At 44.9% G+C, this 14,072-nt stretch overlaps 2 protein-coding genes across 6 annotated transcripts in view; both read right to left on the bottom strand.

Annotated features, from left to right (window-relative positions):
* LOC119891530 (scavenger receptor cysteine-rich type 1 protein M160-like) overlaps window positions 1-14,072 on the bottom strand; it is a 667,824-nt gene that overhangs the window by 228,744 nt on the left and 425,008 nt on the right. The gene's annotated exons all lie outside the window — the stretch shown is intronic.
* Window positions 12,890-14,072, bottom strand: part of LOC119891565 — an 82,239-nt gene continuing 81,056 nt past the window's right edge. For all 5 annotated transcript variants that reach the window (XM_038703312.1, XM_038703310.1, XM_038703313.1 and 2 more), the window contains one exon: window positions 12,890-13,980. In XM_038703312.1, coding sequence (XP_038559240.1) covers window positions 13,790-13,980 — 191 coding nt within the window. In that variant the 3' untranslated portion in view covers window positions 12,890-13,789. The remainder of the gene's footprint in view (window positions 13,981-14,072) is intronic.

The following is a 14,072-nucleotide window of genomic DNA, read 5'->3' as shown; positions in this document are numbered from 1 at the left end:
AAAACATTGAAACCACAGTCAAACTACTTTCCATTTCAAGGAGGATTTAAATTCCAATCTGTTTAAATTTACATGTATAGGGCCTTTGTCAGGTTACCCCTCTACCTGCGGCACTAGTTGTTTCTTGTTTACCACAAATGTGTTTATATTTTGGATGGAACAAACTACTAAAGGTTGATGGGTCAGTACTCAGTGTTAATGATGAGAAGTTGAATATTAATACACACAACTTGATCACATATTTTCAGATTTCATCCTGTCTTGTTCCGCTGAAATGAAGTTATTCTTAACTCAACAGCATTGCGTTCATACAGCAGGCCCTGCAGCCTCTGTGATTTTAGGAAGGAGATCTTTATTAATTAACGGGACAGCGTCTTAGATGTCGCTCATCTGTTGTCACACATTTAGATTGACTATTTTACGTGTCCACAAAATACAGAGCTAGAGTGGGGGTTAAAAACCGAGAAAAAAAATCCTAGATGAAAGTGTCAAATTTAGTTTGAGCCGTTGTGGACTACAATCCTCTGGATGGTCTTCGTGCCAGTTGAGGGCAGGTCTTGGTGAATTTTGTCTCTAATAATTATAATTTGATTAATTAAAGAAGCTCATGAAGTCGTAACTATTGAGAGCTATAGGAAAACATTTATTCTGCTCTGGCATTACGGAGGGCCTTCCTATAAGTTTTAAGTTCTTGCCTTATTAAACGAGTTTCAGTATTATACTGTGGAGCTAACCGGGAGTCGGTTCATGAACACTCTGAGAGAAGCCAATGGAATCTAACAGAGAGATAAAGGCGTTAGTGAAGCTGTCATTCTCAACGTCCATATGAATATTAAAATCCCCTACAATAATAACTTTGTCCGTTTTAAGGACTAAAGTTGACAAAAACTCTGCAAATTCAGATAAGAATTCAGAATACAGGCCAGGTGCTCGGTACACTATAACGAAGAGAATTGGTTGCAGTGATTTCCAACTTGGGTGCGAAAGACTAAGAACAAGACTTTCAAATGAGTTATAATTTAGTTTAGGTTTAGAGCTGATTAGTAGGGTAGAGTCGAAGATAGCTGCAACTCCACCTCCTCGGCCTGTGCCTCGAGGAATGTGAGTATTAATATGACTGGGAGGGGTGGATTCATTTAGGCTAACATATTCTCCATCACCCAGCCAGGTTTCAGTAAGACAAAATAAATCAAAATTAATCAGACCAGGACCATCTCCTCATGAACCTCTTCATGGGACAAACTATTGTCAAACAGACCAGGAGTGTCGACCACAACGACCGGACGACCGTCCACTTCACTCTGTGCTTTCTGACAATGTTTGGTGACTGATGTTTGACTTGATTCAGCTTTAAACTCTTTTCTTCCTAGAATGGTGTTTCCTGTAGAGCTCTTTCCACTTCCAGTCTTCCCTATCAGCACAATCCTGAGACTCTCTGGTCTCTGCTCCTCATCATCACCTGGGAAAGAAGAAGACCTGGAGTTACTTTAAATATTCTCAGCAGCTACAGTGAAGGTTCAAGACTGTGATGATCAACATGGTTCAGGACACAGAAAAATATTTCAAACTAGTGACTGAGACCATAAACTCATCAGGAAAGTGTTTACTGAGGTAATAAATCAGCTGAGAACTTCTATACAATAACACTTCTTTCTGCAGCCGATGGAGTCGCCCCCTGCTGGCTGCAGGTTGGGTGCATTGGCTGCACTTTTCTGACCCGGAGGTTCCTGCTTGGTGCCAGTGCAGGAAATACTCTTTTGTCTAAACAGTGTGGTGGATGGTCATGTATGTGTTAGCCTAAAATGATTTGAACATCATTACATCACTATGAACATTTGGATAGTTTAAAACAAAGACGACATCACGTTTCCCTAAAATGTATTTTGCAAATGCAAAGTAGTCAAATATAAGAGACATCATTAATTTGCAGTTTGCAGCTTAATGATCTTATTTACTCAAAGAAGATTTGTGTGAACAAAGGTTTCATTGCCTTGTCAGAATTGTTTCTGCACCAGCAGCTTTAACAGAATCTGTTAGAAAAATATCCAGTGCTTTGATGATCACCTGGTAAAGAAGCTGTTGTGTCCTCAAACACATCACAGCTGACATGCTCTCCATTGTTCTCCTTCACGATTTGATCCAAGCGTGTTAACAGCTCTGGAAGTTCGAGGTTCTTCTGCTTCAGGTATCTGTATCTACATTTTCTGATCAGGTCTTTTAATGGAGGCTGTTCCATGTATTTGTCCATCAAACCTGGACTCTCCTCTCTGGGTGTTGATATCAGAACCAGTGAATGATCAAATGATCGATCACTGAAGAGTTTCAGGACTCTGCAGAGCCTCAGTTTGTGTTTCTCAGTGAAGTCTTCAGGCTGTAGAACCAGCAGGAACACATGAGGTCCAGGATCAGAGAGTCTCACACAGTTTGTCACATGTTCTGTCAGTTTGTGTTGAGAGATGTTGGGATGCAGCAGATCTGGGGTGTTGATGAGAACTATTTCTTTCTCCTTTAACCGTCCTCTTTCTCTCAGACAGCGGTCTGGTTCTTCCTCAGTGTTGAACTTTGTCTCTCCCAGTATGAAGTTCCCCACTTTTCTCCTCAGGGACCAGCTGTTCCCCAGCAGAACAACCCTCAGCTCAGACACTGAAAAACAAAGATTTAGAGAAGGCAGAAAAAAGAAGACTCAGATTGCACCTATGAAATACTGTAAACTCAGAAATTCAACACAGTTCAGTTTGACTCACTGGTAGGAGGCAGGATGTCCATGCTGTTCCTGTGCTTCAGAGGTCGATGATCATCTGTGATTGGAAGCATTAGTTTACTTATTTACGTAATCACATGTGAATATTCTTTTTCTGACAGTAAAACTGTCATCAGTGATCTCTTCTGTGCAGTCTTCTATAACTTTAGACCACCAAGTGGGACTCTGTTGGCTCTGCACACTATGACAAAGACTGCAAATAAAACCAAAAACAATAAAACTAAAATGTAAAAATAAGAGATAAAATTGAAATGAAAAGTTTCATCATGCAGCCGCAAAGCACCAAATGTCAGCTAGTGAAGAAAAGTGAATCATTTAAAGAAATATGGATCAGTGCTTTAATTTAGGAATGACATGTCTCAGTAGAACTTCAAGGACAGGAATCTTTATTAATTAAAAACATCTGTTGATTACTAATGCAGAACAATAAAACAGCAATGATAAAATGTGAAGTTCATTGATCAGTGACTGTGATCCAGCTGAATCTCTGTGTGAACTGCTGCACAGTCCCACCTGACACTGCAGTGCTCTCACTACCACCTCTCTGTTATCAGCCTGAATGGAAACCTCTTCTAGAAGAATCCTCATAAAGTCTGTTAAGACTGCTGCTGGCTGCACGTCTCTGGCTGTGCTCGTAATGGCTGATTCTGCCTGTGATTCACCTGGGTCTGTGGGACCTGATGAAGAAGTCTGGACTGGGTCTGTGGGACCTGATGAAGATGTCTGGACTGGGTCTGTGCTGGTACTGGATTTGGATCAACTGTGCTTATGATCCAGCATCTACTTTACTGACAAATTTAAGCATAGCCCTTGTAAATAATATATATCAATACTTGCTAGATATCATCGTTAGCAGCAGTTAGCAGCTATATGAGCTGTTGCAGAGGAAGCAGCGAGGGCAGACATGCTGCAGCAGCTTAAATAAGGCTCCTTGTTGGGAATTTTCCAATGAAGAGATTAGCTGAGCTGTCAGCTGCTGTGCTGGGATTGTGAGCTGAGCTTGACTTCGTTGCCTGCCTGAACTAATGCTATGTCTGATATTATGTTGGTTCCACTTGTTCACCTTGCAGCTGAGGCTCGTCATGTGACCATGGCAGTCAAACAAGGGTTACATACGTAACCCGAGACGTTCCCCTTCTCGGAGAACAAGGGTTACATACGTAACCCGAGACGTTCCCCTTCGAGGTAACTCGAACTGCGTCGGTAACGACACTATGTGAACGAGATACCCACTTAGGCCGCGCCGAAACCCCGCCTGCCCCCAGCGTGCAGAACCTGACGGCACGACTAGGAGGAGAGCGCACGGGTGCAGAAGGAAGGTCCAGACTGTAAAACCGGATAAAAGTATGAGGGGTGGCCCAGCCAGCCGCGTCACACAAATCCTGGAGTGATGCTCCTGCAAGGAGGACCCTAGAAGCCGCCATGCCTCGGGTAGAGTGCGCCCTTATGGCCATAGGTGAAGGCAAACCACGCACCTGATATGCCAGGGAAATAGTCTGAACGATCCAGTTGCGTGTTTAGAAGCGGGGAGCCCAGCCTTGTGGGACCCGAAACACACCAGCAACCGGGAAGACCTCAGAGTTTAAATACTCAGTGCTCTGACAGGGCAGAGCAGATGAAGTCTCCCGTCCTCCGCCGTCACATGAGGTGGGGGATGAAACGCCTGCAGCACCATGGACCCTGCCAGTCTGGCCGGAAACTTAGGGACATAACCTGGACAAGGGTGCAGGATGGCCCTGACCCTCCCCGGGGAAAACTCCAGGCATCGGGGGGACACCAAAAGTGCCTGGAGATCCCCCACCCTCCTCAAAGAGATGATAGCAAGGAGAAAGGTCATCTTAAGGGTCAGTTGCTTGGCCTCAGCTGAGTCCAGGGGTTCGAAGGGGGCCTCAGCCAGCGCTTCGAGAACCACTGCCAGGTCCCAGGTGGGAACCCTGGAACAAGTCACAGGTCTCATCCTCTGGGCTCCACGGAGGAAGCGCACGACCAGTGGAAGCCTCCCCAAGGGCCCATCACTCAGAGGGGCGTGGAATGCTGCAATGGCAGCCACATACACTTTGAGCGTGGACGGAGAGAGGCCAGCGGAGAAACGGTGCTAGGGGAACTCCAGTATCACAATTACCAAGCAGGTAACTGGGTCCACCGCCCGTTCTCTGCACCAGGTGGTGAACACATTCCACTTTAGGCTGTACATTCTTCTCGTGGACGGGGCTCTGGAACTGAGCAGTGTCTCGACTGCTCCTGTCGTCAGGCCCACCTCTAGGAACTGCGCCCCCTCAGGGGCCAGACCCATAGCTGCCACAGAGCGGGGTGCAGGTGAAAGATCCGGCCCTCCGCCTGGAACAGCAGGTCTCTCCTCAGAGGGACCTGCCAGGGCGGGCCCTCGAGGAACAATATTAAATCCGAGAACCACACTCGTGCCGACCAAAACGTGGCTACTAGTAGTAGACTGACGCCGTCCTGGCGGACCCGCTCCAGAATCCCCGGGAGCAGAGCGACTGGGGGAAACGCATACAGATGCAGCCTCGGCCACGTCTGCACCATGGCATCCAGCCCTAGCGGGGCTGGGGGCAAGAGGGAGACCCACAGGGGACAGTGCGCCGTCTCTCGGGACGCAAACAAGTCCACGTCTATGGGGCCGAACTCTTCGCATAGTAACTCCACCACCTCGGGGTGGAGTCTCCATTCCCCGGGCCTCAGCCCCTGTCTCGACAGCAGGTCTGCTCCTTGATTCTGGGTCCCAGGGATATATATCGCTCTGAGGGACAGCAGTCTCTGCTGGGACCACAGGAGGATCTGATGTGCCCCAGACCCCCCTGGTGATTCAAATAGGCCACCACTGCCATATTGTTGGTTCTGACAAGGATGTGGCGACCGCAGAGGGCGGGCAGAAAACTCCTCAGAGCTCTGAAAACCGCCAACATTTCCAGGCAATTTCTGTGCCAAGAAAAATGACGCTCCTCCCAGGAGGCTCTCGCGAAGCGGCCTCTCATGTGCAGTAGTCCGGAAGGTATTATAGTGGCCGGTGCTGCCAGAAGACCCAACACCTTCTGAAAGTGTTCTACAGTGATGGCGTGGCCTAACTGCACTCTGGTCACTGAGGACAAAATGGACTCGATGCGTGCGGGGGACAGGTGGGCCCGCATCGTCGTTGAGTCCCACACCACCCCTAGGAACGTAGTCCGTTGGGCGGGTGTCAGCACGCTCTTCTTCGCGTTGAGCCGCAGCCCCAAACGCTGAAGGTGGGCGAGGACGACATCTCGATGCCAAACCGCTAACTCTCGAGACTGGGCCAGGACGAGCCAGTTGTCGATGTAGTTCAGTATGCGGATGCCCTGGAGCCTCAACGGAGCCAGAGCTGCATCCATGCATTTGGTGAACGTGCGGGGAGATAGTGCTAGGCCGAATGGAAGAACCCAATACTGGTAAGCCGTGCCCCCGAAGGCGAACCTCAGGAACAGGAACGGATGGAGATGTGGAAATAAGCGTCTTGCAGATCTATTGTGACAAACCAATCCTCGGATTGGATGTGACTGATGATGGCTGGGATGGTAAGCATCCTGAACCTGAATGTCCTCAGAGATTGGTTCAGGGACCGCAGATCCAAAATTGGACGCAATCCTCCGTCGCCGCCATGGATCGGCCAATGTAACGGGCTGTTTCCTTGGTCACACGCAGAGCCACGTCCGTCGCTCTATGGAGCTCTGTCAGGTCCTCCTCTGAGGGACCTCCCCCTACGTCACAGTCCCGAAGGAGATCGGCCTGGTATGCCTGGAAGACAGGCTGGCACACGATGGCACGAGGCTCGACCCGCTGCCATGTAGGCCTTGCCCACCAAATCGGACGTCATCCGACACGGCTTGGTGGGGAGCGCCGGCGTCCGGAGGGATGAGGCGAGGTCCGGAGGGATGAGGCCTAGCCAGTGCCTCCTCCACTCGTGGCATCGCTCCGTAGTCGTGCTGTCACGTTGCCATAGTCCAGACGGGGGGACGTAGACAGCCGCGCAGAGAAGGGTTTATTCCACGATCTACACAACTCGTCTACCGATGCTGCTGCACCGCCTGTGGCCAATCAATGTGCAGCTTGGCCACGGCCCGCGTCACCACTTCCAACAACTCCTCGTGTCCTGGCGAGGGCTGATGACGTTCCGTGTCCTCCATGCTAAGCACGTCTAGCTCCTCAGAGCCAGATCGTGTAAACCTCTACGGACTCACCCCTCGAGTGGGAGAAACCGATCGGGGATGAGGGGAGGAGGATTCCGCGGACATGCGACATCCCCAGGCATGAGACGCACATCCCATGGGTATCACCCTCCGTTATGAAATGCCGTCACACACTACCGTTCTAGTAACACCAATAGGATTGGAGTAGTTTCATTCATAGTTCAGCCCTGCCACGCCCAGAGGCGTTCCCATAGTGTCGTCACTGACGCAGTTCGATTTCCCTCGAAGGGGAACTAAGCTTCTAACCACAGGTCAGGAGCTGTAGTTCGAACTGTGCAACCTCAGGACAGTGGTTGCAAAGGTTCGTCAGAATTATGGTTTTGGGAAACACCTGCGCCGCTTAACGATGGTTTGTACCATGTAAGTTACCTCCATAGTTCAAACTAGGGTTTTGGGAAACGGTTACATCGCAACTGCATAGTAATAACCACAGATGTTGCTACCATAGTTAGCAACGATACTTTTGGGAAATGCACCATAGGCTGGTGGGATCAGAGGGCAGCATGGAGCCACTGTAGTTGCACCCTGCTGCTGCTGCTGATTCAAAACAGGACATTCAGCAGCAGGACATTTTAGGCTCCAGATTACCAAACAAATTTGCTCTGATCTCTGTCTGTCTATTCCGTGACTGAGCTACAGATGTTATTGGTTCTTATATTTATTGTTTTATTAGATTAAAAGGAGACTGACCAATCAGCTGAATTTAATTCAGGACTCACATGATGTCACTCTGCTGGAAACACCAGAGGCCGATTCAACTCGAGATCAACGGCTGCATTTTAAGAACCTGAAGGAAGAATGGTTATAATTTAAATCACTTATTGACACCAAAATGTTTTTCAGAGCAGGTCAGCTTCAGTGTCTCCTTCACCTTCAAACTACCAACCTGCCCTCTGGTTATGGTCGACAACAAGGTGAAGGTCTGTGTGTAAAACTGATTGAGTAAACTGTGATTTTTCCCTCCCAGCCTCCTACTCCCCGTCCCAGAGCGACATCCCATCAGCACCACTACACTCACTAATACAGACAGTATGCATGTAAACTGTCAAATGTTTTCAAAAAGTGACGGGACATGTCCCCAGCGTCCCCAGTGTAAATGACACCAATGCAGGTGGGAGAAAAGACAGATTTTCTAAAGTTTAGTGTTAATCCATTTCACTCAGCCGGTTAAGAGCTGCATGAAGCCTTAGATGTTTTATGAATCTGGTCCCTCACATTAGTTCATTTCAAACTTGAGGAGAGTGACCGCCACGCAGCTGTGTTGCTGTATGAAAGGTGACGTCAGATCCCGGTCACAGGCCACGGAAGCTCCACAAGTCAGTTAAATGCTTCGCAACACATTTGTGAGGGCTGGGCGGCCAAGATGGCGCCGCTGTAACACGGTCTTTCTGTACTCTGGCAACGCTCTTTCGTTCAGGGCTTAAATTTGTTTGCCCAAAGTCAAGAAACACGTAAATATTTTTTTCCAACGTTAAGAACAATGTTTTGAGAACGGTTGGCGAAACTTTGACCCAGTTCTGGTTTATATTTCTGTGGGTTTTTTCTCCAACGAACGGTGCCTTCGTCAAGCTAACGCTATTAGCTAGCTAACTGCTGACTGTTTCTTGGATACTTTGGCGCTCCACTTTGCAGATGACAACTCATTCTGCTGAAATGTCAGATAACGGGGAGACAATGGAAGAGGAAGGTACGGTTTTACAATCTTAAACGTGTTCATGACTATGCCAAACGACAACAAGCGGACTTGGAAGAAACAAACAGGTCATCATCAGCCAGCTGACTAATGAGTAAAGTATTGTTACCTATCTTTATACCCTGTACTTTCACACAACGAACAATATACAAATTAAGAAGTTCAGCAGCCATTAAAAATAAAAAAGGTGAAATAGGACACCCTTGTGTGATCCCAAAACGGGGGGAAGTGCCATAAGGACACACAACTATTAATGTTAGTATAAAATGTACGTATGATATTTCTAAAGGTTTCTTTAAAATTCCCAAAATATTTTAAATCAATGACTCTAAAATATCCAGAACCAGACGGATATTATTGGAAATGTGCCGGCCCTTCATAAAGCCCAACTGCGTTGGAGAAATAATCTCCTCTAAACACAATTTTAACCTTTTAGCATAAAGTGCAGCAAGTAGTTTATAATCTGAATGACTGAATGACTTTTGGTCACAAATGGTATAATTAATATGGGAATCTCATAAGATCTCGGTCCCTTTATCTAAAAGCATGGTCTTACTTTTGAATGTGGAATCTATAAACTGTGAAATTGCTGATCTGGTGAAGTTGTTATGTCTTCTGGGTAATTATTCATAAAGTTAAATGTATGCAGTTTCTTCCAAACAGACACTTGTTTCATATTTGTTCCTAAAAACTTAGATTTTTCTATTGGCAGAGTGTTAAAAACAAGAAAGCTTTAAAGACATCCAATATTTTGAAACATATGATAGACAGAATTTAGCTGCTCTATTTATCTTTATATTTGTCCTGTTTGTTTGTTTTCTTCTAACCTGTGGCCTGTACTACGAAGCGGGGTAACTGGCTTATCCAGGTAACTTCAGGAGTAACTTGGTGACGTCGGGTGTAACTTCCTGATTAACCCGTACTAAATCTGAAAATTCCCTGAAATTAAAGTCACAAAAAAGCAAAACTCTGGTGTTTTCGTCTGTAGACGCCCAATCCACGGAAAGGTTTTTAAGGTGCATGATAGAGACTGTGGGCTAAACTCAGGAGTATTTCCTCACTACTGAATCCGATCGTGAAGTTTAATATAACTTTCCACTGCACATAATTGGCCTGCACGGCAGACGTGTGTGTGAGATGTTGCAGCTTTGCAAAGTGAAGCTGCTCTCATGAATGTGTGACTATAATGTCAGAGAATATTCAAGTTTTTGACCGTTTATAGTGGGTATCATGTATAGGCCTACTGCACCACTGGTTATGTAACCTTTCAGTCCTCTTCCTGGTTTTCCAGGTCAACTAGGCCGACGACATGTAGCCAAACTAAACCTTTGTTGCAGTTGCACGCAGACGGGGCTTCATTTCAAATACGTGTATCTATTTAAACTCCAAATGTACAAATATGTTGAGAACAATAATAAAATATATATTATTCCGTTCTTGAACCCTGCTCATTTCCGCACCTTTCCGCCTCCAACACCTGAGCTACCTGCGCATTTAGCTAAAGTCAGATCTGCAGCTGACAGAGAGTCCGAGTGTTTCTGTCGGTCAGCAGCTGCTCTGTAATGTGAGAGAAAACAAAAAGCTCTTGTAATGTGATAATAACAAGCTGTGATTCTGACCTGAGCTGTTTACCTTTAGTCTTTATCTTGTATTGTTTTTGTATTATTGTCTCTTGGGTATTATTGTCTTTACACTTGTTAAAGCACTTTGTAACTTGTTTTTGAAAAGTGCTCTACAAATAAAGATTATTATTATTATTATTTCCTCCACTCAGTGTCACAATATCAAATATAAAATATGTCTATAAGCAGATTAAAAGATTCCCCTTAGTCCTACCATCATCACCACTGTTAATCTCATGTGTTATTAGTCACTGCTAGATTTGACCATTATGAGACTTTTATCCTGTCTGTAATATAAAACAGGCTCTAACGTCACTTTTCCCTCTGGGGTTTTTTTTTTAGTGACATGGGCGCCATCTTGTGGAGTTTCTGTAAACTTCAGCTGAGACCCTTCGCTAAGCCCCGCCCCCCTTAGTTACTGTTGCTAAAACCGACAAACTGCCTGCGCAGCCGCAGTCTGTTAGGCTACTGCACTCCCCGGAGAAATATTGTCAGATTTGTTGGAAAAAGTGATCTCAGAAAGAAGCAGACAGTTTTGCAGTTGCATTATACATTTGAAGGTTGTATTCAGGCTGTCAGACTGACTAAAAACGGACTATCAGGGATTAAACGCTTTAATTAATAATTTAATGGGTTAATTTTCAAAACTCATAATTGTGATTTTTACTAATGGCACAATGACGTGGAATCGATGTCTGGATTTGCTCTTTTAAATAACTAGATTTAAAAAGTTACTGAACATTAGAAAAGCTCTGATATCCATTTCAAACACTATTTCTCTCAAACATTGTTCACAAATCTGTCAGAATCTGTGTTAGTGAACACTTCTCCCCTGCCGAGATAATCCATCCACCTCACAGGTGTGGCATATCAAGATGCTGATCACACAGCATCAGGTTTACGCAGGTGTGCCTTAGGCTGACCCCAATAAAAGGCCTTAGGCTGGCCCCAATAAAAGGCCTTAGGCTGGCCCCAATAAAAGGCCTTAGGCTGGCCACAATAAAAGGCCTTAGGCTGGCCACAATAAAAGGCCTTAGGCTGGCCCCAATAAAAGGCCTTAGGCTGGCCACAATAAAAGGCCTTAGGCTGGCCCCAATAAAAGGCCTTAGGCTGGCCACAATAAAAGGCCTTAGGCTGGCCCCAATAAAAGGCCTTAGGCTGGCCCCAATAAAAGGCCTTAGGCTGGCCCCAATAAAAGGCCTTAGGCTGGCCACAATAAAAGGCCTTAGGCTGGCCACAATAAAAGGCCACTCAAAAATGGGTGTGAAACAAATAGCTGTGCAAGAAGTTTCAGTTTTAATATGTGTTAGTTGTTAATTAAACAGCTCCGAGACTCCGAGTAGCATCAGCAATAGTCCAGTCACAGCTTGCATGTTTCCTCAGTGTTCAGCCTCTGTTGAACCAGTCAGCGGCTTCCAGACAGACATTTCTCCTTCACATTTCTGAGGAGTCCATGTTCAAATATTAACAAATACATTATTACAAACCACATGACTTTGTTGTCATTTCTGCAAAAGCATCTGATGCATTATATTTATTAACCCTAAATGAATAACAAGTTACATTTAATCAAAATTCACAGCCTGAGATTCTGGCTCAAACTCTCAAACTGCCCCTGCCTACAACACACACCAAGTTGTATTTTAAATTCTAGTTTAGATGGTGAAGTCAAAATATTATAAACGACAGAGAGTTTTGTATAACATTTCTTGAGAGACACCTAGAATTTTGCTTATTGGATTTACAACGAGCTACCGCACGCCATCAGAGCAGGGGCGTCCCTCTCTAACTTCAAGAAGCTCTTGAAAACTCATCTCTTCCGAGAACACTTCCTCTTATAACGCCTCTAACTCCTAACCTCTAACATGCACTTCCTGTGCTCTTCTTCTATCCCCTACAATGATCTTGTATTGATTGCACTTTTTGTTAACTCTTACTTCCTTCCCTAGGTATTTACCCCATTGATGTGATATGTACTGTGAGCTCTTACTAGTATTTATTGCTGCTCTTACTAGTATGTATTGTCAGTTGTAGATCTGTAGTTGATGCCTGTATGTTGTTCCTCAAATGTAAGTCGCTTTGGATAAAAGCGTCTGCCAAATGAGTAAATGTAAATGTCATCCCATAGTCTGTAGAAGGCCTTATCATTTGGTCTAATTAGCCTATTCCAACAATCTTCTGACGATGGTAAACAATAAAGCAAATAAGTTCTGTAACATATAATTAAGTCTAATCAAGAAGTGATGCTGATGCATGAAGGCGTTTTGCTGCTCACTTTGTTTAATCTGTGGATTTATTATTATGATGAATTTAAGGTCTGTTGCTGTTGTTGTTGGAGTCTTTAATGATTTTAACATATTTTGTTGACATTTGCTGATGTAACAATGAATTAAGCTATCACAAGAAATGATAGGCTAATAAATAATATCACGTAACTTTCAACAGGGTAAATGGTTATACACTAATAAAACTGCGTCCCAAATTACCAAACATGTTCATGAAATGAGTTTTGTGTCAACTACAACAAAATAAATAATGTACACACTTAATTTCTTCACATAAAGAAAGCAGACATCTTGAAATAGAAATATATGTTGGGTTACTTTTTTAACTTTATGACAAGAACGAGATCACAAGATAGAATTACAGAAACTGTCCCAATATACCTGAATCCGCCCTACTTAGCACCAACTGAGCGTCGTTTAAATGCAACAGCCTCCCTGAGTATTGTTGCTGACCATTCTGTCCCTTTATGACCACAGTGAACCATCTTCTGATGGCTGCTTCCAGCAGGATAATGCTCCGTGTCACAAAGCTCAAATCATCTCAAACTGGTTTCTTGAACATGACAAAGAGTTCACTGAACTCCAGCGGCCTCCACAGTCACCAGATCTCAGTCCAACAGAGCCCCTTTGGGATGAGGTGGGACGGGAGATTCTCATCAGGGATGTGCAGCCGACGAATCTGCAGCAACTGTGTGATGCTGTCATGTGGACCAAAGTCTCAGAGGAAGGTTTCCAACACCTTGTTGAAAGTATGCAACCAAGAATTAAGGCAGTTCTGAAGGCAGAAGGGGGTCCAACCCGGTACAAGCTAATAAAGTGGCCGGTGAGAGTATAGTACATAATTCAAGAGTTAAACACCTTTTTTGTACATGTGAAAATGTCCATAATTGTTACGGTGTACAGTTTGGGTTTTAATAGACAATGTTAAAAACGTTTATCTCCTAATAAAATCTGAAAATAGTCGGCTGGTCCACTTGTGATCATAGAAGTAGGGTTACAATAAAAAGAGACTTTGTTCTGTCAGAGCTTAAAAAGCAGAAAACACTCACACCTTTGTATGGGTAGGTATTCACAGTGAGCTGCTGAAAAGTAAATTTGAGAAGAATAAAAAAGACAGTTTTCACTCTAAACCCTGTTTACACATCCAGAAAGACACGTGGCAAATCACAGCAGGTGAGCGGCGACGCTTGTTTGGTTTCAGAATGTTAAACTTCAGCTGCAGAACTTCTCATTTCAACCATCACAACAGAGTTCTCTTGACTTTTCATCGTTCGAGGGTCGGCAGAGCCTTCAGCTGTCTGGTACTTCTTTTTCTTCCAAAGAAAATAGACGGTGATTCCAGTTAATAAAAGAATCACCACAGCTGCTCGCACGCCACATATGAGCTGGGAGCGATCTGTTCAAACAAACGTTCACAAGACACACAAACATTTGACGTCAAGCTGTGACAGGAGAGTTATTTTTCACTTAGTGAAGTGCTATGATTCA

The sequence above is a fragment of the Micropterus salmoides genome, unplaced genomic scaffold, assembly GCF_014851395.1.
Source record: "Micropterus salmoides isolate LMB-PRFRI ecotype aquatic unplaced genomic scaffold, ASM1485139v1 Ms_hic_scaffold_7, whole genome shotgun sequence".
Classification (NCBI taxonomy): Eukaryota; Metazoa; Chordata; class Actinopteri; order Centrarchiformes; family Centrarchidae; genus Micropterus; species Micropterus salmoides.
Note: the sequence above shows the minus strand (reverse complement) of the source record. Positions and strands in the feature narration are given on the sequence as shown.